Source organism: Cyprinus carpio, chromosome B15, assembly GCF_018340385.1.
Source record: "Cyprinus carpio isolate SPL01 chromosome B15, ASM1834038v1, whole genome shotgun sequence".
Classification (NCBI taxonomy): domain Eukaryota; kingdom Metazoa; phylum Chordata; class Actinopteri; order Cypriniformes; family Cyprinidae; genus Cyprinus; species Cyprinus carpio.
The window spans coordinates 16,202,338-16,228,907 of NC_056611.1; the positions used below are offsets into that span (position 1 = coordinate 16,202,338).

Consider the following 26,570-nt stretch of genomic DNA (forward strand, 5'->3'; position numbering starts at 1 on the left):
TATTCACAATGGCAGAGCTGAGATGTAATAGCATATTTCCTGTGGGTGTGCGTTAATTTGTATCTCTTATGTGACTGTTCAGATCTGTCATGTAACAGCTATAAGTCTCAAACCTCAAATCTCACACTCATCCTAGTGCCTTTACTGCAGAGACAAGCACACACATGCACAAATGTACACACACAAAGGGCCCCTGAAAATAATCACTGTGGAGAACCTTATAAAGCGAGCGATGCACACACACACACACACACACACACACACACACACACACACACACACACACACACACAACACACACACACACACACACAGTGGAGAACCTTATAAAGCGAGCGATGCACACACACACACACACACACACACGAGCTCACACATAGAGCTGTTGTTCAGGCTGGGGTCCTGAGAGCGGGGTTCAGAGCAGCCAGTGTCCCGTCTGGCAGGAAGCATTCTCAGCGACGTGCCTTGAGTGGACAAATCATGCTGATTGTGTGGGAGAGAAACCTAGCGCTGCTCGCAAGATGAAGGCAGAGAGGCAGGTATCATGCAAAGAGACAGCTGTTCCTTCACCGTTTCTTCTCCTGTGGCTTTTCATCTTTTCTTTGGCAGGTAAGACAACGTCATGAGTTTTCTACTGTGCATGTTGAGGGAAAACTTTCTAAAGAAGAAGAAGAAGAAGAAAAAGTGTATGTCATTGTCAGTTTCACTTTTCAGTGTGTGCTTTTTTTTGTGGGTGGCTCTATATCACAAATAGAGCGATCACTCAAGTGAATTAATTAGGGCACTTGATGTAACTGTACTTTTGAAATGCTTTTAATGTTTTGTTTTATTAGAAATACTGTCTTTTTAATATGAATGCAATAGTAAGGAAGTTAAAAGGCAAATGGAATGATTATATGACACAAACTTTAAAAAATGCACATTGCAAAATGTGATTTTTTTAAATAAATAATCACACCACAGACAAGTTTTTTGCATTTTGGCAATGATGCTGATCTTTAATCTCCATCTATGCATTACGGTAGATTTATTTTAAAAGTCGCATTAGTTTAAAAAGTCTGAAAAAAAAGTTCAGTACAATCACTATGGCATGAGTGAGTTGGCATGAGCTTGACATCACATTTTCTTAAAACCAGGTACAGATGTGTTAAGGAAGGGGACGAATGCAAGAACATGTCCCAACTAAAGCCTAGTCTTCCTTGGAGAGCTTTGATTAGCAGAATCACTGGGCCCCACTGTCTACATCCCCCCATCCACAAAAGAGCATGTCTCTTGCACCCTGCCTCTGATTGGAGGAGAGCAAGCCTACAATCCAGACCTTTGTTAGCTCATCCTGGCAAAACCTCAACACTGAGAATTGTTGCCACAGCGATTGAGCCATGCCACACTGACTCGCACTGCCCTGGCAAAGCGGGCAAGGACATGTTGGCTCACTCAGGAGCAATAAACACAAAGCTGTTTACCAGCAGGTGTCGCACTGGAGAGTTCAAGCAATGTGTATTTGCAGCTCATACTCCAAAAACAGGCTGAAAATAAAAATAAAATATGTTTAATTAGGATATAAAAAGTGAAGACAAAATATTTAATTTAATAAAGTACCATACATATATATATATATATATATATATATATATATATATATATATATAGATATATATATATATATATATATATATATATATATTCAACAGTTCTTTCTGGTCCTCAAATCTGGTTGAGAGGAGTGCAATATTTTAGTGATATCTGAACTCCAATCGTTTCACAGCTGTGCCTATAAATACACATATATATGAAAAAAATTTATTATATAGAAATTATTGTATAGAATTACTCATTTATACATATATTAAGTACTTCTATAAAACAATTCCTGTATTATATATACATTGGATTTAATAATTTATTTAATAATTTCTATTGAATAATTATACATTTTTTTAATAATATAATTGAATATTAATATATTTTTATATATATTAGTGAAAAGAGTATGATGCTAAATGCAGACCGAATCTTCTCCCCTTTTTTGAACTCATATTTACACATTTAAAAATAAAAGATTTAAACATAATCTTTCAAATTTATTTGGAAAATGCATTTTGACTACATTTTACTTTAAAATATAGTAATTTTGTGTAGTTTTAAGACAAATCAAATTTATATTTATTCATTTTTTCGGAAATGTTTATCCAAATCCATTTACTGTACATTTAAGGTATTTAGTGTAAAGTTGTTACACATTTTACCAGTCAGTGAATACTGATTTGTACAGTATCGTGAAAAACTAAAGTTTAGTTTAGTTTAGTTTAGTTTTATTTAAAGTTTGAAATGACAGGATATTGCAGCACAAAACCCTGAAATGTGTCAAACATATAAATATTCCAAATAAATATTTACAGTACATTTAAGGTATTTAGTGTAAAGTTGTCACACATTTTACCAGTCAATGAATACTGATTTGTACAGTATCGTGAAAAACTAAAGTTTAGTTTAGTTTAGTTTAGTTTAGTTTAGTTTTATTTAAAGTTTGACATGACAGGATATTGCAGCACAAAACCATGAAATGTGTCAAACATACAAATATTCCAAGACAATCAATACTTGGTATAAAATGAATAAAAGATAGCTATTATACAGGCATAATTAAAAAAAATACTAATAAATATAACTAACTAACACAGATTCACAGAAAAGGCATCCTAATCAAAGACCTGTAAGTTATCCATACAACAATTTTAAAGCACGGGGAATAAAGGAGAGTTCATGACATTTAGTTTTGCTCCTAGGTACAACAAATGTCTTGTGCTGCTAAAGAGAATAAGTAGGTGTTGGAGCCATAGGAACCATATTTCACAGGTATTACAGACAGGCAAATATGAATCCCGGCTATTTATGCATATGACAAAAAGCAGAGGGGGTAGAAGTCCCCCTTGAGGAACACCAGCTGGAATTGGAAAGGAGTTAGAAACACAGGAGCCCCACTTCACCCTCTGCTCTCTGTTACTCAGATAGCTCCTTACAATAAGCCAAAGGGGTCGTCTAACATGCAAGTCAGCTAAGGAATGTAGCAGTCGACAATGTTCAATTGTGTCAAAAGCTCGAGTGATATCTATACAAATGAACCTGAATTGAAAAATTTAACTAAATTTTGCTTTGGGTTTTATTGTATCTTCCCCCCCCCCTTACTGCTCAGGGTCATTTAACACATATTGACTTTTTGTGACAACATGCCCCAATTGCTTTAATGTGTCTGCTTGTGAATGTATTTTCTGTGTGTATTTAGGTGTATGTGGCGTGAACATCAGCAGTCCGTCTCCGCTAGTGCGAGGTACACTAGGAGGCTCTGCTCTTCTCTCTGTGACCTACACCAGCACCAGCTCCGACCAGCCTGTTATTAAGTGGCAGCTGAAGAGGGACAAACCTGTCACTGTGGTCCAGTCCATTGGTATAGACATCATTGGGAATCTGAGGCCCGAATACCGCGGCCGAATCCTCCTGTATGAGAATGGCTCCCTGCTCCTGCATCACCTGCAGCTGTCAGACGAGGGCGCCTATGAGGTGGAGATCTCCATCACTGATGATACCTTCACTGGGGAGCGATACGTCAACCTTACTGTGGATGGTAAGACAGACATAGACATTCCACTTAAGTCAAGAGCAACTTTCCTAATACATGTTGTCCTGTTCTATCACAGTTCCAGTGTCCAGGCCTTTTGTTCACATGGTGGCCTCGTCTGTCCTAGAGCTGACTGAGTTCTTCATACTGAACTGCACTCACGATAGTGGCACCAAACCCACCTATAGCTGGCAGAAGGGTGGGAAATCTTTGACCAATGACTCGCGTCTGCTCCTGTCACATGACCAGAAGGTCTTGACCATCTCCCGTGTTGTGATGTCAGATGATGACGTCTACAGCTGTAAGGTGGAGAACCCCATCAGCAGTATGAAGAGCCTGCCTGTCAAACTCACTGTCTACAGTACGTGTTGAGACTCTACTGTCACCTTCATCCGTGAACTATGACCTAAAATGTTACATTAAAGCTTGCTTTGTTACATAATAGACAGGAACACATACAAATTGGAAAGCAAAAATAACCAAAAGATGCATGACATCTACATTCTTGCATTTGGCAGACATGTTTATCCAAAGTAACTAAACTTGCATTCAGTGTACACATTTACATTTGATCAATTATTGCTTTGCCTGGGAATCGAACCCATGACCTTGGCATTGCTAGCGCCATGTACTGTTTGAGCTACAGGAAAGCCTTGATACATTTATCCCTATATGGGTGCATATTAGTACCATAAAGGTATACGTATTAGTACCTAATTGGTACATTTTAGTGTGTTGTAAAAGTGTACTGCCCCATTGATAGCTTTCCTACCTTTTTTTATAGGTAGAGTGTATTTTAAAAATGACATAAACAAATAAATAGAGGCGTTTGTGTGTAGGATGGTACAAAATAATGTGGATATTGTACATTACATTTTGAATACAAATTATATTATAAAAACATATATTCAAGGTTTTAAGCATTTAAAAATGGATATTCACCCCCCAAAATAGAAGTAAATTCTAGCATTATTTAATTATCTTCATGTTGTTTCAGAAACTTCTGTGCAACATAAAGAAATGTTTTTATGTAGCTCTTTTCCAGTAATCAATAGTTCATAGAGACCATGACTGTCAAAATTCATAAAGAAAAAAAAAATCGTGCACTATTCTACGTCTTCCGAAGCAGTGTTGTTGTAAACTAAAATCTATTTGAAATCAGTCAGACCACAGTCAAGCTGACCGCTTTTATAGTGTTTTTGAAGACTTAGAAGAGTCATAGTCACCGTGAAAAAGAGCTGCAGATTCTTCAAAAACTGAAGAAAAATAAATAAATAATCCAAAGCATAGGCCTTGGAACAACATGAGTGCGAGTAAAGAATGAAAGAATGTTCATTTGGGTAGTTGGGGTGTTTATGAAAAGGGCTGACGAAGGAGATTGTTTATGAACAAGTGTTTTGCTCCACTGGAGCTCAGCTGATCCTCTCATCCATCTACCTCTTCACTTGCACACATTTCTGTCAGAACACTGAGCCCAGCAGGGTCCTGCATTCCCTCCACACAGTCTACCCTTTAAAAAGCCCCAAGTTGCCCCATTCATTCTTGCACTTGGTATTCCTGGCAACCTGTGCAATCAATCTTCCATCTGAAGTCTCCTTAAATTGGACCTTGTCTACAGAGTAGTTTGGTCCTTCTGTTTTCTGGAGAGGAATGATGTACTATGTCACCCTGTATTCTCCTTTAAATTTTGCAGGACGGAGTTCTCTCTATATCATCCTCTGCACGGGAGGCATTTTCTTACTCATCACCTTGGTGACTGTGTGCGCCTGTTGGAAACCCTCCAAAAAGTACCAGCTCTATTGTCCTTATCCGTTCTCTTTGATAGGTCTAAAGCAAGCCGCAATAAATCTCACCAGCTCGCACTGTTGTTGTATGAAATGTCTTTGTGCTTGAAATGTTAGGAGGTCAAAGTTCCACAGATCAGATGAAAAACAAAGACCAAAGCAACTGATTAAACTGGAAAGAAGTCATCTTTCACACATTTAGGCTTTTGTTTGTACACCACATGAATATAATATTGCATTTGATATTTCTATCACAGTCAGGTATGTTGCTAACCAAAATACGTCATTGTTCAATCTACAGAAAAAGGCAAGAGCTTGCTGGACAGAGCAGACAAAATGTAGCAGAGCAGAGCAACGGCAATCATGAGGGTAACGACAATTCACTGTTGTAGAATTACGCAAGATAAATCTCAATGTTAAATGAAAAACATTTTAAAGATGCACTCATTAAAAATATTACTTAAAGTAAAAATATGTTACAATTATTTACAGTGTTGTTACTAGTGTAGGGGAATATTTTATTATCCTTCAATAGTATTTATTAATATTTTGAATTAGCTTATTCTTATATATTTAGTTTTAATTTATATTTTGTAACTGTATGTTACTGTTTAAACCTGTTTATTTCAGTTAGTTACCAAGGCAAATTTTTTAATTTTTATTTTATTTATTTATTTATTTATTTTTGGTGGGGGGTGGGGGGATTGGGTTCATCTACTGCTTATAATTTATTTTATTTTATTTCAACTTTGTCAATTAGAATTTTTGTTTTAGTAATAATAACAATAACACTGATGTAAACTCACATAAAGACTGAGTACAAAAAATCTTTTTTTTTTTTTTAATAACTTGCTTTTAAATTTTGAACATTCTCTTTATTGTAGTTGATATTGTGCCTGCTAGAAATTACCAGAACCGTCGGAACCCTGCTGGACTATATGTCCTCAAAGAAACTGTAAGAAATTATTATTATTATTATTAATATATTGAATTGTTGTTGTTTTATTATTATTATTATTATTGTTTATTATTTCTAGGTTTTCCCTGATGGAACAGATGAGTCTTCCTGTAATTATATCAATCCTATGGATTCCCTCAGCCCACCTTGTTATCCCAGCATGGTTCCACACTCTCCAGATGCTTATATGCATTCAGGAAGAAGATACCCCCGTACCCCCGTCCCCTCTCCTCCATCAACCCCTCATCCGACTCTCACTCCACCACACATGGGCAGCTTAACACGCAAAGCCCACCCTCAGAGACTAAGCCCCTCCCCTCCACATGCAGAAGAACTTCCATTTGAACCAGAAAACAATATGCACCGCCACAGCCTCCCGCGATGAGCAAGACGATAGAGAGTTTTGAATGTAAAATGTCATGGATAATGTCAGATTATGAGAATATGTGGGTATGGTAATTTTAATTAGTCATTTTTATTAGTTATCTTATGTAAATTTGAGTATTTTATGCTTTTCAAAAGCTATAGGTGAATGAATGGTGTACAGGAGCAAAACTTGTAGTTGTAAAGTAAGAAACTAATTTACCAGAGGAGTACGTGGATGTGCTGGATGGTTTAATTGTTTTTGTATAGGCCTACTAATAGAAACATTAGATTTTTATCAGATTCAGCTGTGGTTTATACCTTAAACTAAACCAATATAATATTTAAAAAATTAAAATACTGTTATACTGTTTCATTTCATCTATATTGAGCATTTTTGGGATCTCTTAGGATTGGCAATTTACAGGTTTTAACCACCAGAGGCTCCCACATCACTATCAATCAATTAAACATCTGCTTCATTTCAAAGCCTGGACCACAAATCAACTTCTCTCTCCTTCCTTTTTTCTGTAGAACAATAGAAATAGTTTTTTTATCGAGTCACTTTAACTTGATTTACTGAGTAAATAAAATATAGCATTTCTCCCACATTATAGAAAGTTTTACCTGAAGGTTTTGCTTTTGTTATATAAGAGCATACTTAAAAGAGCATGTTGAAAATGTCTATATTGTATATAAATCTTTACATTAAATCAAAAAATGTAGTAAACGCTGAGTTCCACCGATATGCGAAACATCACAAACACCCCAAGTTAACTACAGTTTGATTTATTTATATATATATATATATTAAGTAGCTCAAGGCGGAACATTGATTTTGACAGTCATACTGTATAGCGAAGTGTTGTTTACCTTTGCTTGTCATGTCCAGTATTGTGGGCATTGGTCAGCCGAACCCCTGAATTGGTATTGGTAACGTTAGGCCTATTTCATGTAAGCTACATGCTAAGATTTATATAATTAGATTTGTTCATTTAATAGTTTTTCTTTATTGTTTTTACACGTTTTATGGGGATGAACAGCCATGAAACTGTCGATTATAAACAAAATATTACAGAATATAATTATTGTGCAAGACTGAAGTTTACATTTAGCCATTTAGCAGACGCTTTTATCCAAAGCGAATGAATGAAGTTGCACATTACCTTATAGTGGATGACTGGTTTTAGAAAATGGTGAACATGTTATATCTTTTATTTTGCTGACACCAAACATGTGCATTTAATCAAATTTACATTAGAACATTATACATTGGCTCTGGCTTTCATTTAAATAGACGTTGTTCACACTGTTGTGAATTTAAATAGAATAAGGACAAATATAATGTGAAGCCTGTCTGCTATATATAAACGAACAATGCTGTTAAAAGTCATTTCAGGTCAAAAGCATGCATGACATTAGTAACTAGTTACAGTAGCCTAATAATATTACTTTGTGCAGTAATTAGTAGTGTTATTACTAATAAGATTTCAGTAATACTATTACAGTTACTATCATAAAACAGCTAGTTACTTAGTTACTTTTGATGCATCAACGCCTACTGATCTGAAGTCCAACAATCCAATAATTCCTAGATTTATTTTCAAAATTTTCAAGGCTCATGAACACATGAAGTCACCAGAGCAGCAGGAAAGCTTGGAATATAGAAAAGCTTACATTCAACCGATGGAAATATTGCCATTACATTGATTTTGTGAGAAGAAGAGAATATCTGAACACCAGTGTGTTGAGGCATTACTTTACTAATGTGGATTTTGGTCAAATGATGAGGTAGAAATGTATCGTTAGTAACATTTTAGAATAATTATTTGGGGGTAAGATACACAATTACAACTTAAGTAAGTAATGTAACTAGTAGTGGTTAACTAATTACTGTTGCCAGAAAGTAAAATTACTTTTGAAAGGAGAAACTAGTAATGAGTAGCCTTATAAATGTAATTTTTTGAGTAACAAGCCCAACACTGGTAAAGCAATCATATGTCAGTCATGGTAAAGTTCAGGACTTTATTTTCACAATAGACCTGTCTTGGAAAAACTAAATGAAACAGAATATGTAAATCTTACTCCATAAATAGCTCATTCACCTTGTTTGTAAATGCAGATGGATGAGTTTGAGGATGCAGCAGTGAAGTTTTGAGATAGCAGGCTGAAGATGATGTTAATAGTGCTGTTTTCTGAATTACGTACTTAACTGCATCATTGAAATTATTGGCGTTAGGTTTGTTTTAGCTTCCACTCAAGGGTTAGCAATTCTATCACTCTTCTTTGCCTATAAACGCTAGTACTTGACATGGCTGTGTGTAAGTGGTGATTATGCAGAATGCTTGCAATCAAGGCTCATGGGAAAATTTTGAAGTAGATACTCTAATCACACCAGAAAACCCCAAATCAGAACGTCTGATTCTAAATGCAGTAGTATTAAAATAATCTTTCCACTCACTCTTTAACCTTTTATAGAGTAAAGAATATAGTGAAATCGTGTGCTGGACTGACTTCAACATCATACACTAGTCTTTCGCTGTGTTCAGTTATCAGCTGTTTGGCTGATTTTGTGTGGATTTTGAAGTCAATACAGTGTGGTTGCTTTTCTCATCTCAACAGGTAAGAGAAACACAATACGAATGCTTCAAGAAGACTTTCAAGCTTCAGACACAGAGAGTGGGTGAAACATTAAGGATGCAAAAGGAGAGGATGAAAGGACCCTAATGGAGGAGTTTTCCATATTCCTACCCAGATCTGGCCCGGACACACATCCATAAACTGAACAACCACAAAGCCTTTTATTATCAGGTTAATGTCTTTCCCTTAGATCCTTTATTATTGAAATATGACCGGACTCTTCTCTTTTGTCCCATGATTAGCAGCAAGCATATGCATTTCTGATTACACAAGGTGTGGTTTTCTTTCTCACCTAGTCACATAAGCTTTTAAATTTATGCTTTTGTGCAGGTCCGTTGTTTAGCCACCTTTGGTGATGCTGAAAGTTAGACGTGAACTTCATTGGCCAAATGGTTAAAAAAAACAGGTTTGATCTCTTATTATCCACATTAACCCTATCCAGTCTTATGTTCTTATCAAAACCGTCAAAACCCCTGTGTCAGCATTAAAACAGCTCCTCTGGGCGGCTCAGACTGCTAATCTATTTCCACAGAGGAGTGTAGTCAATGGCACATGAGACTCCGAGAATTAAGATGTAGGAAGCTTTTCTGGCCACTCGGGGAGGAGATTAGAGAGGAAGGAGGCTCAGAACAGGTTTGCGCTTGTATCTGCTGTTCACACTTCCATCCCCAGTTTGTTCAAGCTGTTAATGATCCAGCCGCAATAATAATGTTCGCGATCCAACGTTTTTGTGAGTGGCTATGTCAATTACTTTCACACAGCTTCAGTTTTATAGTAATTGCTACGTTTTTATGTAAATTTGCCTTTAGTTTGACCTCAGAGTTTTTAGTTTTAAGTTAAAAAGTTAAGTTTCTTTGTTCAAGCGCTGAAGCTGCAAATGACACAATGGACCATCATTTTTTCAGACATAAATATAGACTCCAGGGTGGGCTGCTAAATTAAGCAGGATGAATGAAAGGACTAAATTAAATGATTACAACAGACAACAAGGGGGCTGGGCACCTTTTCACCGTAGTAACTGTTCCCCCTGACAACAGTGGAGAGTGACAATTATATTCAGGGTCCTTCAGTACACCCAGGTTTCCCTTGCTCATTTGCTCTGTTTGGCTCCATTGAGCACCTGGGACGGCTGGGAACGCTGCCTGCATGCGGAGAGAACTGGGAGCTGCTGACGCCGCACAGGCAAGACTGCTATTTTCTGACTCAAACATTCTATCTGCAATGCTACGAATAGAACATTTCATTACGTCCAGATTAAGTTACAGGGTTAGAAATAAACACGGCCTGCTATATCTTCAAGAAAGTGTCCAAGAAAGTCTCAGGTGACACTATGTCTGATTGTTTGGAAATCAGAGTCAATTGAGAGTTATTAAAGTTGTACTTCTGCACAGATGTGCACTATAAAGTCTGTTCTGTGGATTGATTTGTCTTGTGACAACACTTAATTGGCTTTTTAAGAAATAATAATTCACCAAAAATGTAAATAATTTTTCATTTACTCCTAACCTTAATGATTTTTTTCCTTCTGTAGAACTCAAAAGAAGGTATTTTAGAATGTTTCAACTGTTTTTTTTTTTCCTACCATACATTCAACACTGGACCTTACTGACTCATTGTATAGGAAAAAAAATAGAAATAAATAAATAGCTTGACCCTTGTTTCTGCAAAGTGTAACAATGCTTTAACCCTAAGCTCTGCTCCATAGCCTGGTTAGCACAATTTTATGGGTTAACTGAATCTTCGATTTCTGCTTATTTGTTTGATTGACAGCATATGACTACATGGTTAAATACTTGTACTTATAATTCTTTATTTATTTATTTGCAGAGAACATTTTGAGATCTGGTCCCGGTGGATCTGCTCCTGGACAGGGGTTCCAGGGCAAGTGGCTTACTAGTTTATCCTGTCAGCATGGGGTCTGGCTCCTCCTCTTATGCTCCCAAAACCATCTATTTAGATGTAGATGGTAAAGTGCAGAAGGTGAGTGCCTCATTTTAGTGTATATTTATCTGGATTTAAACTCACAAGCTAGTGGTTATCTTGAGATCTTGAAGTACTACTGGTGGTTTACCAATAACTAGAAAGCAGGGTGTCTGATGGGCAGTATATTCCTGACAACTTAATGAGTGAGTGAATTAAATGCACACACAGTTGCTTAAATTAAATTAATGCATTTTATAGAACAATAGTGAAACAAACAAACAAACAAAAAAAAAGGCTAAACATGGTCCTAGTCAATATATCAGTTTATTACAAATATTTGAGTCCTGAAATGCTGAATCAAAACCAATAAACCAGATATTAAGCAGTTTGTCACAGCACTAAATCTGTCAAGAGGAGTTCTGGGAGATCAGCGTGCACAGGTTAAAAATAAAGCTGAAGATGGCGTGTTCCACAGGTGTGACTGACATTGCATTATGTTGTGACACTTGACACATTGTTTTCTCCTGTTGTTTCCTAGAGACTGACTGAAGAACTGTTAATGGTTAAGTCTAATTTACAGAGCGTTGTTCTACATACAGATCTTACAGATGCTCAATCATACTCAGTATCTGCATATTATAATCTCTGATTGATGAATGAAAAATGTTTTACGTGTTTTAGAAATACATGTGTCAGATTCAGCAGTTCATCTTGAAGCGTACACAACTTCCCAAGAGCTCAGAGAAGCCAAGTGGACATTGAGAGCATTGAGTGTGGCATATGTTTATTGGCTATCTGAGCCTGTCTACCACAGCTGCCTCGTTCAACTTTGTTATTCTCTATTTTAATGCTTTTAATTAATAAACTGATTTAATTGAACATATTAACTCTAACATATCTATCTATATTTATTTACAATACCCTTCAAAATGTGGGGTGTGTAAGATTTTTAAATGGTTTTGAAAGAAGTTAATTAAGTTTTAGACCACTAACTTGATATTACTATGAATATGTCGATAGCAAAGCTGAAGTATTTGATGTTTGAGCTTATATTTTGGGCTATGACTTGTGATGACAAACTTAGTTGTCCTTGACAATCTGAGTAAAGTGTGAAACTTGAGCCAAAGTCTCTATTTAATCTAATTTCTGCTTAGGAGAAACATTGAGATATTAAAGGGATTTTTCTGGTGGAATCAAAATCATTAATTCATCACTGCACCCCATAAACACAATCAAGCCTTCGAAAAAAAAATCCCCCAATATTTTCAATGACATTTCAAGATACTTATATCAAGTTCTGTGTTTGGATTGCATTGCAGTATTAATAGTGCAGTAGCATGAGACTATTAGTGCAAGTATGACAACAAATACACCCATAATACAACTAACACACCCTTATTTGTCCTGCTCAGGTGCTTTTCAGTCGTCACTGCAGCCCATGTGATATCAAAGAACTGCTGTGTTCCTCCTCCAACATCCCTAGGTCTGTATATCACTGATAATCAACACTTCAATCCATTTTACAAACCTGCAGTGGTTGAGAATAAAGTTCTCGATAGTGTACAACATGTTCAGTGCCAAACATAATAAATTTGTCAACTTTTTATTTCTTCTGTCTATAGGAACACTGCTATAATGGTGGCGAACCCTGAAGGTGCACTTGTGTCCATTGATCCCACGATGCCCACCAACACCCCCAAGTAAAACACAGCCTGATGCTTGTTGTTTGTATAAGCAATTATGTTAATTTTCAGTTTAATCTGTCAGTCATTAATTCCATTTTGTCTTTTTAGCTCCCTGTACAAAGTCATTCCTTTGTCTACCGGCCAGCTGGGAGGTAACATGCATGATTTTTTTTACAGTAATATTTGACTCACTTATGACCTTTACTACCCTAGATTTACATTTGCTTATTCATTATAATGTTTCAAGCTAAGAGGTGTTCTGCCTGATTTATAGCCTGTGTATTTAACTCAACAGAAAAGGAAGATATGTTTCAGAATGTGATCTCACAGGTTGCAGAGCAGTTCAGCAGGTAATGGACATGTTTGTTTTCTCATGGACTGAAGATGAATCTTTATCACCATTAATGGTTTTGTACTAAAACCAGGAAAACATTTCTTCTTCCCTCTACAGAGCATTCAGGATCAACGAACTAAAAACGGAAGTGACCAACAGACTGGCTATGCTGGAGAAGAGAGTAGAACGTATGTAATGACAGTGTTGCTGTTTGACTGCTTTCTTGTTATCTGGTTTCATTGTTGTTCAGACTTAAAGCTGAAGTACACTACAAGACTCAAAAGAATCTGAACAGATTTTCAGTTCAAGCAGCATGTGAACTGATCATCTCGTACTCTTTTCTAGTTATTGCACGAAATAAACATGAATGAACATCAGAAGGTTTCTTGTTTCAATCGCAGAAAGACGTAAATACACAAGATTTTTCAAGTTCAGGTCCACTGACGTTAATCTACTCTCCTGTCTGGTTATTTTGTCTGAAAAATGGCAGATTCTGCTCTATGATTGGTCAGATCACCTGTCAATCAAACTCCTGGCAAAGGGTCAAATATGGGTTGTTGAGGAGAGGTATGATATTGCCTTTGTAAGCCTTCAAGCTTCTGTTGAAGATCCTGAGGAGAACCCTGCACCATATATAGAGACCCAAATATCATTAAGACTTTGCTCTTTTTGCTCAGGCCACCCCAGCAACAGCACAAACAAGTGATAACCACTCTTCTTACTTTGATGATTTTCTATGCAGTGGAGGGGTTAAAGGTTGTAGAGATCGAAAAGTGCAAAAACGATTTGAAGAAACTGAGAGATGAGATGACTTCCAGAGCAGGAGGAAGGTAAGTGAAAGAAAATATCTTCCAACGCAAGCGTGACGATCTATCTGTTTATCCATCTAGAGCGGCTCTTTTTCAAAAAAGAAACACAAATGTATCAAAATGACTAATCAACCACTCTCCTTTTAGAGTGAATTGTCCATGCAAGTACAATTTCTCCGACGATGGAAAGAAATTAACTCCTAGACGTGATGTCCCCAGCTACCCAAAGGTGCTTTAAAGTTTTATGGCAAGCTTTGATTGAATTATGGGACCTGCGTGAGAACATCTTGTCCCTATGTGGTATTAATCTCTGTTAATCTTGATTTCCTCAGTACACACTTTCTCAGGAGACCATTGAAGCGCTGAAAAAACCAACCTTTGATGTTTGGCACTGGGAGCACAATGAAGTGAGTCTGACTCAGTGGAATATTCAATACATTTAGAGATGAAATCGTGCACACATGCTAATTTTATTTTTTTCTGTTTATCAGATGCTGAGCTGCCTGGAGTACATGTACCATGACTTAGGCCTTGTGAAGGAATTTAACATGAACCCGATTACTCTCAAACGCTGGCTAGTAAGAAAATTAGTATAACTGTATAAATGAAAGGGTGCAAGAAAGGTGATTTCCACTGAATTTTCTAACAGCTCTGATTCTTTTTATATGTTCTCAGCTGGGCATTCAGGAAAATTACCGCATCAACCCGTTCCATAATTTCCGCCATTGTTTCTGCGTGAGTCAGATGATGTATGGCATGATCCACCTCTGCAACCTTCAGGTGAGAACTTTTACGTATGTAGCAATTAGCCCAGCAATTACTGTGGAACAGTAAAAGTGGAAACCCGTGTGTGGCCTACAGGAAAAGCTCACGCTGACAGATCTGGGCATTTTAATGACTGCTGCCGTGTGTCACGACTTAGACCACCCTGGATACAACAACACGTAAGATCTTCACCTCTGTGTAATTATGCTCTCAAGTCAGTTCTCATAAAAAGATACAGGTGTACCCAGGTATTTGCCTATATGTTCGTGATGACAATTTTACAGCCTTATATCTGTGCCGTTTATCTTAGTAATCATTCCCATGACATATGACGAGATAATGTAGCGATGTCTTTATGCAGGTACCAAATCAATGCTCGTACTGAGTTGGCAGTGCGCTACAATGACATCTCGCCCCTGGAGAATCACCACTGCGCTGTGGCCTTCCAGATACTCTCACTGCCGGAGTGTAATATATTTGCAAACGTGGACCCGGAGGCCTTTAAACAGATCCGACAGGTATAGCACAAAACATCAACTCTCGTTTAAGAAATTTAAGGGGCCACTCACACAGAATGCATTTTTGTGTTTAAAAACGTGAGACGCAGGGTAGTGCACACTCAAAATACGAGTGTAGGAAGGCAGAGAGAAAGTTTGTAACCATAACTGTACATAAGCATACAAAAAACAATTTCCTGTTGTTGATCTGTGCTTGCTGCAGACTATGATGTTTAAGGTGCAGTACTGCCACCTACTATGTTGGAGTGTCAGCAAGATGAAATGTAACAGGTGCTGGGTTATTTATGCTATTATTGCATGTGTGCTGCTAATGTGATATCAGTATTTATATTTTTAAATATCATGTTTATTGGCAAAATCAGTATATTGCAATACCCTTACACAAGATACTGAAAAAGATGTAAGTGCAACCATCAAAGACATCTGTCTAGCACATATAAAACTGTGGTAGAAAGCAAAACCATTCTGTGTGAATGGCCACAAAGTTATTTTTTGCAGTAAATGTTCTTACAATATCTTAATATGTTTTTATTATATGACAATGTATTGGCAGGCTATCATCACACTGATTTTGGCCACGGATATGGCCCGGCATGGCGAGATTCTGGACTCCTTCAAGCATAAAGTGGACAATTTTGACTTCACCAACGAGGAGCATGTGACTTGCGTATGTATCATACACCCTTTCCGCCAAAATCACATCTTAAACTAGCTTTAACCAGCAAAAAAGATTGTTTATCAGCAGTATATGGCATGCATTTGATAGGTACAGATTTGTTGACAGTTAGACAAGTAAGGATTTGTCATCTTCTCATGTGTTCAGCTAAAGATGGTTCTTATCAAATGCTGTGACATTTCCAATGAAGTCCGGCCTACAGAGGTGGCAGAGCCGTGGGTGGACTGTCTGCTGGAGGAATATTTCATACAGGTTGGCTGCCTCTACATCTGTTTCATAATTGCTCTGCAGTGACAGGTGGGTTTGTTTACGCTGTCTTGTCTTTGTTCAGAGTGATAGAGAGAAATCTGAGGGGCTTCCTGTGGCACCCTTCATGGACAGAGACAAAGTCACCAAGCCCACAGCCCAGATTGGCTTCATTAAATTTGTTCTCATCCCCATGTTTGAAACTGTCATGAAGGTAGGTGAAATAGTCAAACAGGAAAGAAATAGTTCACCCAAAATGCAAATTCTGTCATCATTTGCTCATTTCATTTCCTCTCAGCTCTTCCCTCAGATTGAAGAGATTATGGTGCAGCCTCTCAGAGACTCACGGGACCATTATGAGGAGCTGAAGCAAATTGATGATGCCATGACCGAGGTAAACACTCTTACAGCTCATAGTCATAGCTTACTAAAAGAAATATAATAATATATAAAAAGACGTGTGTATATAATATATGGTATATAGACATCATAGATACAGTCATACATATCATACAGCATTATTATAGAGCCCCATCTTGCTAACATAAAGGTATGTTTTTTGTTCAATGAGGCACAGAAGAAAAAAACTGAAAATATGTCATTAGGAGGGAAGAAGAAATAAGCACTGCTGTGCGCATAATGATACTGTGTAAGTATATTTGATCCATTATACAGTGAGCACAGTGTTTTGTCCTTTTAATATTACAGAAAGCCATTCTTTTCACTGTTATATGTTTTGTTTTCTTTTTCCTTCACTTGCATCTGACAGTTATTTTCCAGTAATCTGTGCTTTTTATAGTGGAGCATTATTGGAGGAGGAAACATATGGCTGATGAGTTTTCTTGTGTAATTTTAGGAGTCTGATTTTTGACCCGTCTGCACTGTGTGGACAGAGTTCTGGCATGAGGATCTGTGAGACGCTGGGCTGCTGTTGAAGACGGCTGGTTTGAATCTACTGAATCTAAAGGGTCACTTGATTGAATCATGAAATCACGAGTCGATTCCTTTTGCAACAGACTGCTAGGCCGGTCTGATTATTTCTTTTTGTCATCAGTCAGTTATCAAACCTTTTCGGCTGACATGGGCATATATATTTATCACTGCAGTTTTAGTCCGGTGTGTTGTTTTTTTTGTTTGCAATTTGGATTTCAGCATGACGTATGACCATAACTAGTGCCTTTTGAAAATGTGTTTTGATGATTATAAAAGGTCAGCAAGATATGATACGGTTCCTTTTGTCAACTTTTTCTCTCTTGAGTTCCTCCAGAACGCAGCAGTTTACATTTGAGGTGGTTTTGTGGTGAGCACAATACCACTGTAAATCTGAATAGCAGCTTTTAAGGAACCTGAGAACTCCCTTTGCAGTGTTTTGATTTGGTTTCTCGTTATTTTTTGGGTAATTGAGGTTTTAAATCAATGCATTTGCACTAGAATATCCAGACAGATGATACAATTGAAAGGAAAATTTGATCATAATTTACACACCCTCATGACTTTTTCCCTACAGAACATAAAAGAAACTACTTTGAAAAATTCTCAGTCCTGACTTTCATTGTGTGGACAGTTCTTTAAAATATATTTTTTAGTGTTCTGCTAAAGAAATAATGTCATACAGGTTTGGAACATTTTGAAGGAGAGTAAATAGTAGAATTAAAATTTTTGGGTCACCATCCCTTGAAATTATTAAATTTCTTCTTTTGCTATCTGAAAGGTCATACCAGAAGTCATACCTGCTAACCACGTTCAATATTTCCACCCTTTGGCTCAATGTTCCCACCATTTTTTGTTCTCTGTATCCTATTTGCTCTGGTTTGCTTCTAATACTTCCTCAAAATAAGACAATAAAGTCTGTGGGAGTTCTGCCTCGTGGCTGTTCTTTTCTCCTTTTATCAATGTGGTAATAAAATCTCTCGCCAGGAGGTCACATGTGTTTGCTATTATGACAAGGTTAGGCCTGTACGCATCATTTCATTCATATGTTTCACTGTCAGTGTTTGGCGTCTTGGCATTTAGAGCAGCACATTTTGATGGATGGAGATCACGGCACATATTTCCTTCGCTTAGGGCTGCATTACTTGTAGAAACAGGATTGGAGTGCAAAGTTCATCATTGCAAGCTATCAATTAAAGCAGCTCATTTTTAAAACGAGTGGAAAGTGATGTATAAATAGACTTAATTTTAAGTCACGTGACCCAAAATGCAGGTCTAAAGCACAAATTATATAGCACTGCTTGTCTGTCATTGTTCCTGGTGCACAAACTGAAACATGTATACCTCAACCTGTATTTTAGAGTCATGCTTTTTCCATCCCAACTGGATCTGTTTGTGCCTTTGGCTTGTTTTCATGATAAATGGCATCATTTTAAATACATTTCTTCATCTTGTTGCCTCTATTAGATGATGAGCCTTAATTTAAGCTTTCAATTACCCATCTGCTGGCGTGTCTTGCTTCGTCTCCACTCGACTGTGACATATTGAGTTCACAGATTATCAAAGCCTGTTTCATCACCCACTTCAGAGAAACGAAAACATTCATTTGAATGAAAACAACGCTCCTTCTTATTCCAGTGCATCCAGGCCCGCCTTTGCTTTTAGCTACAAAAAAGTGCAAAATATTTACATTTTGATTGCATTTTTTTTTTTTTACAGCTCTTGAGAGGAAGAATCGTCATTTATGTCTCAGACATGTTCAAAAAAAGTCCCAACATCAGTTTAATCCTTCCCATACTAATTAAGAATCAACAAAAAGTTTTTTGTACCCAGAAGGCGCAGACTGACCCATTAAGTTGTGTTTTGTGTGTGCTGGCACTTTCAGGTTTTGTCGCCTGTGCTCCACTGACTGTTCACAGGGTGGCAATATTTCTCTAAAGAGCTCTTTTGTGCTCTCCACTCAGACCACTGAAAGAAGAGCAATTAGATGACAAAAGAAACATTCTCAAGAGTGGAAACTGAAAACGTGAAAAAGTCACACCCAGATATATAAAAACCTGGTGTTTGGTCATAAAATAAAGTTACTGTGTGAAGTATTGTATTGTAACATATTTCTGACAAACAACTTTGAACTTTTTACCATTTTTTCATATTTTCAACATTTTTTCATATTATTTGTTTGTTAAATGTAACATTGATAGTTGTTAAATTTCATTTTCTGGAAATAAAATATATAAAAATATATAAAATATTCAAGAAATGCATTTCTACAGTAAGTCACTAATCAAATATACAGTTTTGTAGATTTTATTGATTCCTCAATCACTTTTTAATTCTAATAATATAATTTGTAAAACAAATATTAAGTTAGAAAAAATCTAAATATAAAAGCAAAATGATTTTTTATGAATATGAACAGTATGATTTCTTAAACACTTTTTACTGTTAAAATGATCAAAAGTTACATTTATGTTATTTAAAATAATTGCTGTTCTTTTAAACTTTTTATTCATCAAAGAAACCTGAAGAAAGAAATGTATCACTGTTTCCACAGTTATATTAAGCAACACAACTGTTTTCAACACTGATAATAATAATAATAATATTATTCTTGAGCAGCAAATCAGCATGTTAGACTGAAGGATCATGTTACACTGAAGACTGGAGTAATGGCTGAGGAAATTTCAGCTTTGCCATTGGGAATAAATTACATTTTAAAATATATTCAAATAGAAAGCAGTTGATTTAAATTGTAATAATATTTAACAATTTTCCCCGTTTTTTTTGGTCAAATACATGCAGCCTTGGTGAGCATAAGAGACTTGTCAAAAATAGTAAACCAACCCCAAACTTTTAAGTGTACAATATTTAAACTCTTTTTAAACATTGAGGATAATAAGTTTGGTATCTGATGCTCATTAGCTTTGGTTTGCACAAGTATCCGGTGAGTCTCCTGGAAAGCAGCACACATTATCTGTGTGAGGAACGGGCCTCTGGTAATTTGACTCCGCTAAAATTCTCTCTCTGCCACTTATCACCATTTATCTGTCCAGCGTCTCACTTGAAGCCGTGCTTGTCAGTGAAAGTGTGTTGGAGATAAGTTCCCTGGAACGTTTTTCCAAAACAGATTAAATCTGCTTTGTGTCACTGCGGTCGATGTGGTGTAAACAGTAAAGTCAAATTAAAAGTGATTTGGATTCTCTTTAAAGGACAGTGTTGTTTTGCTTTCCTTCATTGTCATTAGTTTCCAAATCCCTCTTGCTAATTAGGGGCTTTCCCACCAATGAATCCCGTTTGAAGTTTTCTGATTTTCAGGGTATCGTGACAACAGCTACAGTATGTGTCGTATTTCAAAAAGCTGGATTGAATGTTTACAATGAAGAGACTGTCAAAGTTTCTTTGTCAAGTGTGCAACAACACAGAAGTACTTGTTGATAATTAAAATGTTGGGAAAAATATAGTAGTCAACATTTGAAGTGGATCAAAAAAGTTGCTCTAAGACAAGAACGCATTTCGCTTTTAGGTTTTAGGACAACTTTGATGAAAGGTTTTGATCCACTTCAAATGTTGACTAGTGTATATAAAAACAAATGATATAAAACAAGTTAAAAGTGAGAAGTCCATTTGTAAATGAGAAGCATAAATCGTGTTAACTCTGAGTGAGTAATGGACAGCAGTGGAGCTTTAATAATATTCCTCATCCAGACTCTAAACATCAAAGCTGTAGAACTCTCCCCTCATGCTGTATTTCCTCTCTAGATACTGTCTTTGTCTAAACACACAGGTCTCTTCTGGTCTGTGTCTCCTCTCTGTGTTTTCTTAAAGGGGGCCAGAGTTAAGGGTCAGTGTTCGGGGCTGTCAGAGGCCAATCCTTTAGGGGGGGACGTCTAGATTTCAGTTCACCACAGACCCATGAATCATCTTCCTTTAGGAGAAGAAACAGTACTGAGCAGAATGTTTCATTTCCTTTCTTCCCAAAACTATGGGTTCCCAAACTCTTTCACCATTTTGAGACCCACCAATGGCTTTGTAATGAAATATAAGGAGAAAATGGTATTTAAAATATATTAGGTTTTTTTTTTTTTTTCTTTTTTCCAGTGCAGTAATGACGCATTGACATGAGACTTGCGGTCAGCTGAGTCATAAGGATGATTCATTAGTTGTACTCAGAGCTTGAATTGAGGGGGGATGTGGGGGATGGCATCCCCCTGGTGGAAAAAAATACAAAAAGCATCCCCCCGTCTCTCCATATCACAGTATGCTGCGTATGCTCTTCTGTATCAGCCGCGCCACAAGGATGCGCTGTTTCTATGTGTATTTAGCTTTGATTTGAAAGAAAACAGCGCATCCTTGTGGCGCGGATGATACAGAAGAGCATACGCAGCATACTGTGATATGGAGGGACACAGAGGAGACTGTTGACAAAGGAATGGTTGAATAAAGTCGTTATTTTTGTTTTCTTCACTTACAAAAAGTGTTCCTGTCGCTTCATATAACCTAGATTGCACGTCTGATGGCAGATGGAGTATTCTGACCACGACTTTCAGACCTTTTATGGACCTTGACACTGTTATTTACTTGGCAGTCTATGGGACAGTCTCAAGCCTCCTGGTTTTCATCCAAAATATCTTAAATTGTGTTCCGAAGATGAACTGAGCTTTTACAGGTTTGGAATGACATGGGGGTAAATGATTAATGACAAAATTTTCATTTGCCTTTAAACCGCTAACTGTTAGTTTGTGAGTCTTTCTGAAGCATTCATTAAAAGAACCGCTTTATAAAAGTCCTTAGGTGGGACTCCTTCCATGATAATCACCAAAAACCTTACAATGACTAATTAAAATAATAGATTAAGAGTTTATGAATTGACTGAGATGCACTCAAAATGTTAATTAAATACAGTAAAAATACATTTATTCTGTTTACGTTAACACTTTTTTCTTCCTTGAAGTTCAGTGAGTCATTTGTTGATTCACTGGCTGCTCAGAATTCATTTAGTGAAGGATTTGTGATGAAGAACTGATTCTGAGACTGATTCAAATCTCTAACTCTCGAGTTTATGAGTCTTTTGAATCATTTAGAAAACCTGCTTTTTTGTTTTTGTTCTCAGTTAAAAAGAATGAAATATGGGGGCTGGGGGATATGAAATATATTCATTAACACTGTTTTATTCTCCTTGAAGTAAATGACATGGAACTTGATTTTGTTGATGTAGATGAAGAATTGATTTGTGATGAAGAATTCAGCATAGTGATTCAAACCGGTAACTTTTATTCTTTTGAATCATTTAAAAATCATTTGTTTGTGAATCAGGTGGGACTCCTTTGTGACAGACTAAAAAATAAATGAAATATAGGGTGCGGGATGTATTTATTCTCTTTACATCAGCACTTTTTAATTCTCCTTAAATTGAGTCATACATTGATTCAATGAGTTTGCGAAGAATTCGTGGAAGGATTCAGCAGACTGATTCCTGAGTCTGTAAATCTTTTATATGCATTAATTTGAAAACCTGCTCATTGAATCGGTGGGAAAATCAGTTCATGAAACTTTATCCCTGAGCCATAGCTCTAAACTGTTAATAATGTGGACTTTTTAAAATACATATAAACTCGTTATTTAATAGAATTTATTTTTTAAATAAATTTATTAAAAGACACAATTGTCAGACAGTCCAAAGGCAAACCAAGAATGCTTTTCCTGTGAGGTTTGTGTAGCTTCAGGGGCATTCCTTCAAAGTCAAACCGCAATCTCCTCGACAGACAGCTTTTACAGGACACCTCGCAATTTCCAGACAGCGAACACCTGTAGTGCTCATCAGGTCATTTGCAGTCTAAACAGTTAAAGTGTTAGAATAATACAAAAACTGTTTGTTTGCGAGCCAGACTGGGGATATCTGCGACATCTCGCAAGATTTATCAACAACCCGATGGTTAAGTCCAGACAATGTGTTGATAAATATTTTGTTTAAAAGAGAGAAAAAACAACATGCCTCAGAGGAGATGGAACAGACAAGCTAGTTTCCTTTAAAAGTCTGGAAGCCTCCTCTCAGGATGGACCCACAAAACCTCACTCTGCATGAGATCATACTGCTCACAACATCACAAAATACACAGTGTGTCCATAATTTATGTCTGGAGAACGGCCAAACATGTCTCAACCACGATTTAGGAGAGCAAAGTTTATGTTTTGGAAATAATGTCCTTGGAGAATTGCCTTATCTCAGTCATTTGACTGCTACATTTTTTCACCACTATCAACCTCTGCTGTGCTGTATTTTGAAGATGTTACCGTTTGAAGTGACTTCAGTAGACTATTCATCAGTATATTCAAAACAACTGGGTCGAACTGATTTGAGATGTATTTGAAATCTCAGTATCATCTTAAAAACAATTGCACATGACTGGTGTGTTTCTCAAGAGAGCATTGCCTTTGCACCAACTTCTATTTTTTCTCTTCCCCTACATTTTTAATTCTTCATACTGTGATGAAACCAGAACATTTATTTTGCTTGACTGTGTCCCACAAGAGTTCATAACTTTTTATTTACAAGGTTCTAAAGGTTTTATATGTCTGCAGCCGTCGACACTTTAATTGGTGGTTCTTTAAACAAAAACAATAAATATAGGCCTCATTGGCGTTTAATTTTGGACTAGAAAAACATTACATTGACCATATACTGCACACTCCTGTTGAAATGCTCTTTCTTGTTTTAATACAAAACTAAAAATAGGATTTACAAAAACTTTTTTCCCTTTTCCCTTTTATAGTTTTATTTAAGCTTTAATCCTCTGTAGTATAACTACAAAATTGGAAAATAAATTCTCAAAATTAATAATTCTAATTTATTAAAATAAAAAAAGTATATTTATTTAAATATCTATAACATGTATCTTTTATTTTACATTCTAAATAAATTTTAAAACAATACACATCATTTTAATATTTATGAATAAAACAATTCAGTTTGGGGTCAGTAATATTTGTAAAATGTTTTTGAAGTATTTTGCACTCAACAAGGCTACAATTATTTGATTAATATTACAGTAAAACTGTAATATTGTCAAATATAGTTATTGCAATTATTATTGAAAAATAGACACACACATAATTAATAATAAAAAAATTATAATAATAAAAATAATATTTATTTTAATTATATATATAAATTAATAAAGTATTATATATATATATATATATATATATATATATATATATATATATATATATATATATATATATATATATATATATATAAGAAAAATACAGTAAAACTGTAATATTGTGAAATATTATTAAAATTTCAAATATTTTTTTTAAAATGGTAGATCATTCCAAAACATTTCATGAAGGATGTTTATTATATTCACTTCTATTAAAAATAGGAAAGGCAAGATGATACCTGAATGTAAAATATGCTTCAATCAAAATTTAAAGTGCCTTGGGACACCAAACAGAACTTAAAAATGGTAAAAAAAAAAAAAAAAAACATTTTGTCTGCGAGCGATTGGGCCAGATGTGTTTACATCTCCCAGTTCTGCATTTATCTCCAGCAGGCATCTTGATTGCAGTTTGGCAGCAGATCAACAGCTGTATGTCGGCTGTGCCTTAAGACAGAACATAGGATTGCGATTATCCACGCCTCCTCTGAACATTAGCACTGATATTAACCCAAACACACTTTACTGATGTGCTAAAGAAGACCTCTGCATCCGAACACACATGTAAAGGTTTTTATTCCACCTATCATTATCACCTAGGCTTCAGTTTGTTCTTTATTGTCTGGTAATAAAAAATAAGTGCGGAAACACAGAGTGTTGCAGGGTATAATCACATATGGAAAGAATGATTGGGGTTTGTGAAAATCGGTTTTCCAATGATTTTCCAAAGGGAGATTTGCCAGGATTGTTGCAACCTAAAGTGGAAATGCAATACTTTTTCCATGCAATTAATACAACGCATCTTTTCTTGCAACAAAAGGACAAGGTTCACATGTCTCCAGAAGATTCGACAGCACCTGATCAAGGCCCATAAGCCTGCAGCATCCAAACCGCACCACTGGAAGAATTTTCCAAGGAATACATGGCAAATTGATGGGTGCAGCGATGACTTCACATGCCACAGATGACTGTTCCCTCAAACTCAGGGAACTCTTATTTATAACCAGAGTGTCAGTAGATATAATCATTTACAGACCGATGTGATAGAGCGCTAGCCAGATGTGTGCGCACAGGCCTGCGACAGCCAGTTCTGTAATTACGAAAAGACCAAGTCTCACTCATGGTATTGTAAAGACAGGCTTGGAGTGGAGCTCCAGCCGTTCCATTATGCCGTTTAAATGTGGATTTTCTTTTATCTTTCATTTGAGTCAAAGCTACTTCTGAGGTTCCTAATGCTTTCCTAGGATGAGCCCAAACATGTTTGTTTGTTTTGTCATCTAAAGACCCTCTTCTCGCTTCTCACACTTTGGGAATTTCCTCAAAGAAGTCTGTGTGGAAAGACAGTTTCCACTAGGCAGGAGAGGAGTTAAATAATCACACTAGCTGCTCCAGTGCTTTCTCTTCAAACACACTTTGGAACGTAACACGGGTTTTGCTGGAACAATATCTTGGTATAATATTTTTACTATTTTAGTATTTATATCACACATATATATATATATATATATAAATTCACAATAGTGAAATTCATAATAGTATTTATATCATATATATGTTTGGGGTCATTATTTTTTAATGTTTTTAACAGAACTGTGAAACCTTTTTTTTCAGGACACTTTGATGAATAGAAAGTTCAAAATAACAACATTTATATGAAATAGAAATATTATATAGCATTATAAATGTATTTACTGTCACTTTTGGGGAATTTAATGCATTCTCGCTGAATAAAAATAGTAATTTCTTCCAAAAAATCCTACTGATCCCAAAAAGTACAACAGTATATCAAATAGTATATCAATAGTATATACAACAGTATATCAAATGATTTTATATTATATTGTTACTGTTTAAATATACAATATATGGTATAATATAGATGAATATAAAAAAACTTTGTATACACACACACACACACACACACACACACACACACACACACACACACACACACATATATATATATATATATATATATATATATATATATATATATATATATATATATATATATATATAATCTTTTGAAAACTGTGACACTTCAGCCTTAGCTATATAAGCCTCAGTGCTCCTGAGCCTTTAAATCCAGAAAAAAAAGGCCATCGGATGCAGTTTCATCTGTGTTTTGCCGGCTTAACACAGTTGTCACGGTTTGCTGAAATA

The 26,570-nt window shown here is 36.1% G+C and overlaps 2 protein-coding genes across 3 annotated transcripts; both read left to right on the plus strand.

The window, feature by feature from the left end:
• Positions 1-357: 357 nt before the first annotated feature.
• On the plus strand, positions 358-7,097 carry LOC109056312 (hepatocyte cell adhesion molecule-like). Its single transcript, XM_042739464.1, has 7 exons — positions 358-609; positions 3,284-3,622; positions 3,696-3,977; positions 5,310-5,403; positions 5,702-5,769; positions 6,285-6,355; positions 6,438-7,097. The coding sequence occupies exons 1-7, from the start codon at positions 522-524 to the stop codon at positions 6,741-6,743; spliced, it is 1,248 nt and encodes a 415-aa protein (XP_042595398.1). The 5' UTR covers positions 358-521; the 3' UTR covers positions 6,744-7,097.
• Positions 7,098-9,670: 2,573 nt separating this feature from the next.
• LOC109056316 (high affinity cGMP-specific 3',5'-cyclic phosphodiesterase 9A-like) lies at positions 9,671-18,379 on the plus strand. 2 transcript variants are annotated; one of them, XM_042739468.1, is made up of 20 exons: positions 9,671-10,543; positions 11,189-11,341; positions 12,697-12,767; positions 12,907-12,984; positions 13,078-13,121; positions 13,265-13,319; positions 13,421-13,491; positions 14,046-14,133; positions 14,260-14,341; positions 14,445-14,519; positions 14,604-14,690; positions 14,788-14,892; positions 14,974-15,056; positions 15,239-15,395; positions 15,949-16,062; positions 16,219-16,323; positions 16,403-16,531; positions 16,616-16,711; positions 16,895-16,966; positions 17,174-18,379. In XM_042739468.1, the coding sequence occupies exons 2-19, from the start codon at positions 11,273-11,275 to the stop codon at positions 16,937-16,939; spliced, it is 1,554 nt and encodes a 517-aa protein (XP_042595402.1). In that variant the 5' UTR covers positions 9,671-10,543; positions 11,189-11,272; the 3' UTR covers positions 16,940-16,966; positions 17,174-18,379. The 2 variants fall into 2 exon arrangements, with proteins under 2 accessions (XP_042595402.1, XP_018929068.2); XM_019073523.2 differs by having other exon boundaries at positions 9,673-10,543; positions 16,889-16,966; positions 17,174-18,378.
• Positions 18,380-26,570: the final 8,191 nt, after the last annotated feature.

Excerpts from the sequence above, each read along its gene's own strand:
- LOC109056312 (XM_042739464.1), top strand. The coding sequence starts at position 522 with ATGAAGGCAGAGAGGCAGGTATCATGCAAAGAGACAGCTGTTCCTTCA. Across the intron at positions 610-3,283 it reads TTTCATCTTTTCTTTGGCAG|GTGTATGTGGCGTGAACATC; the intron begins GTAAGACAACGT and ends GTGTGTATTTAG. Across the intron at positions 5,404-5,701 it reads TGTTGGAAACCCTCCAAAAA|AAAAAGGCAAGAGCTTGCTG; the intron begins GTACCAGCTCTA and ends TTCAATCTACAG.
- LOC109056316 (XM_019073523.2), top strand. The coding sequence starts at position 11,273 with ATGGGGTCTGGCTCCTCCTCTTATGCTCCCAAAACCATCTATTTAGAT. Across the intron at positions 11,342-12,696 it reads TAGATGGTAAAGTGCAGAAG|GTGCTTTTCAGTCGTCACTG; the intron begins GTGAGTGCCTCA and ends TGTCCTGCTCAG. Across the intron at positions 15,396-15,948 it reads CCTTTAAACAGATCCGACAG|GCTATCATCACACTGATTTT; the intron begins GTATAGCACAAA and ends ATGTATTGGCAG.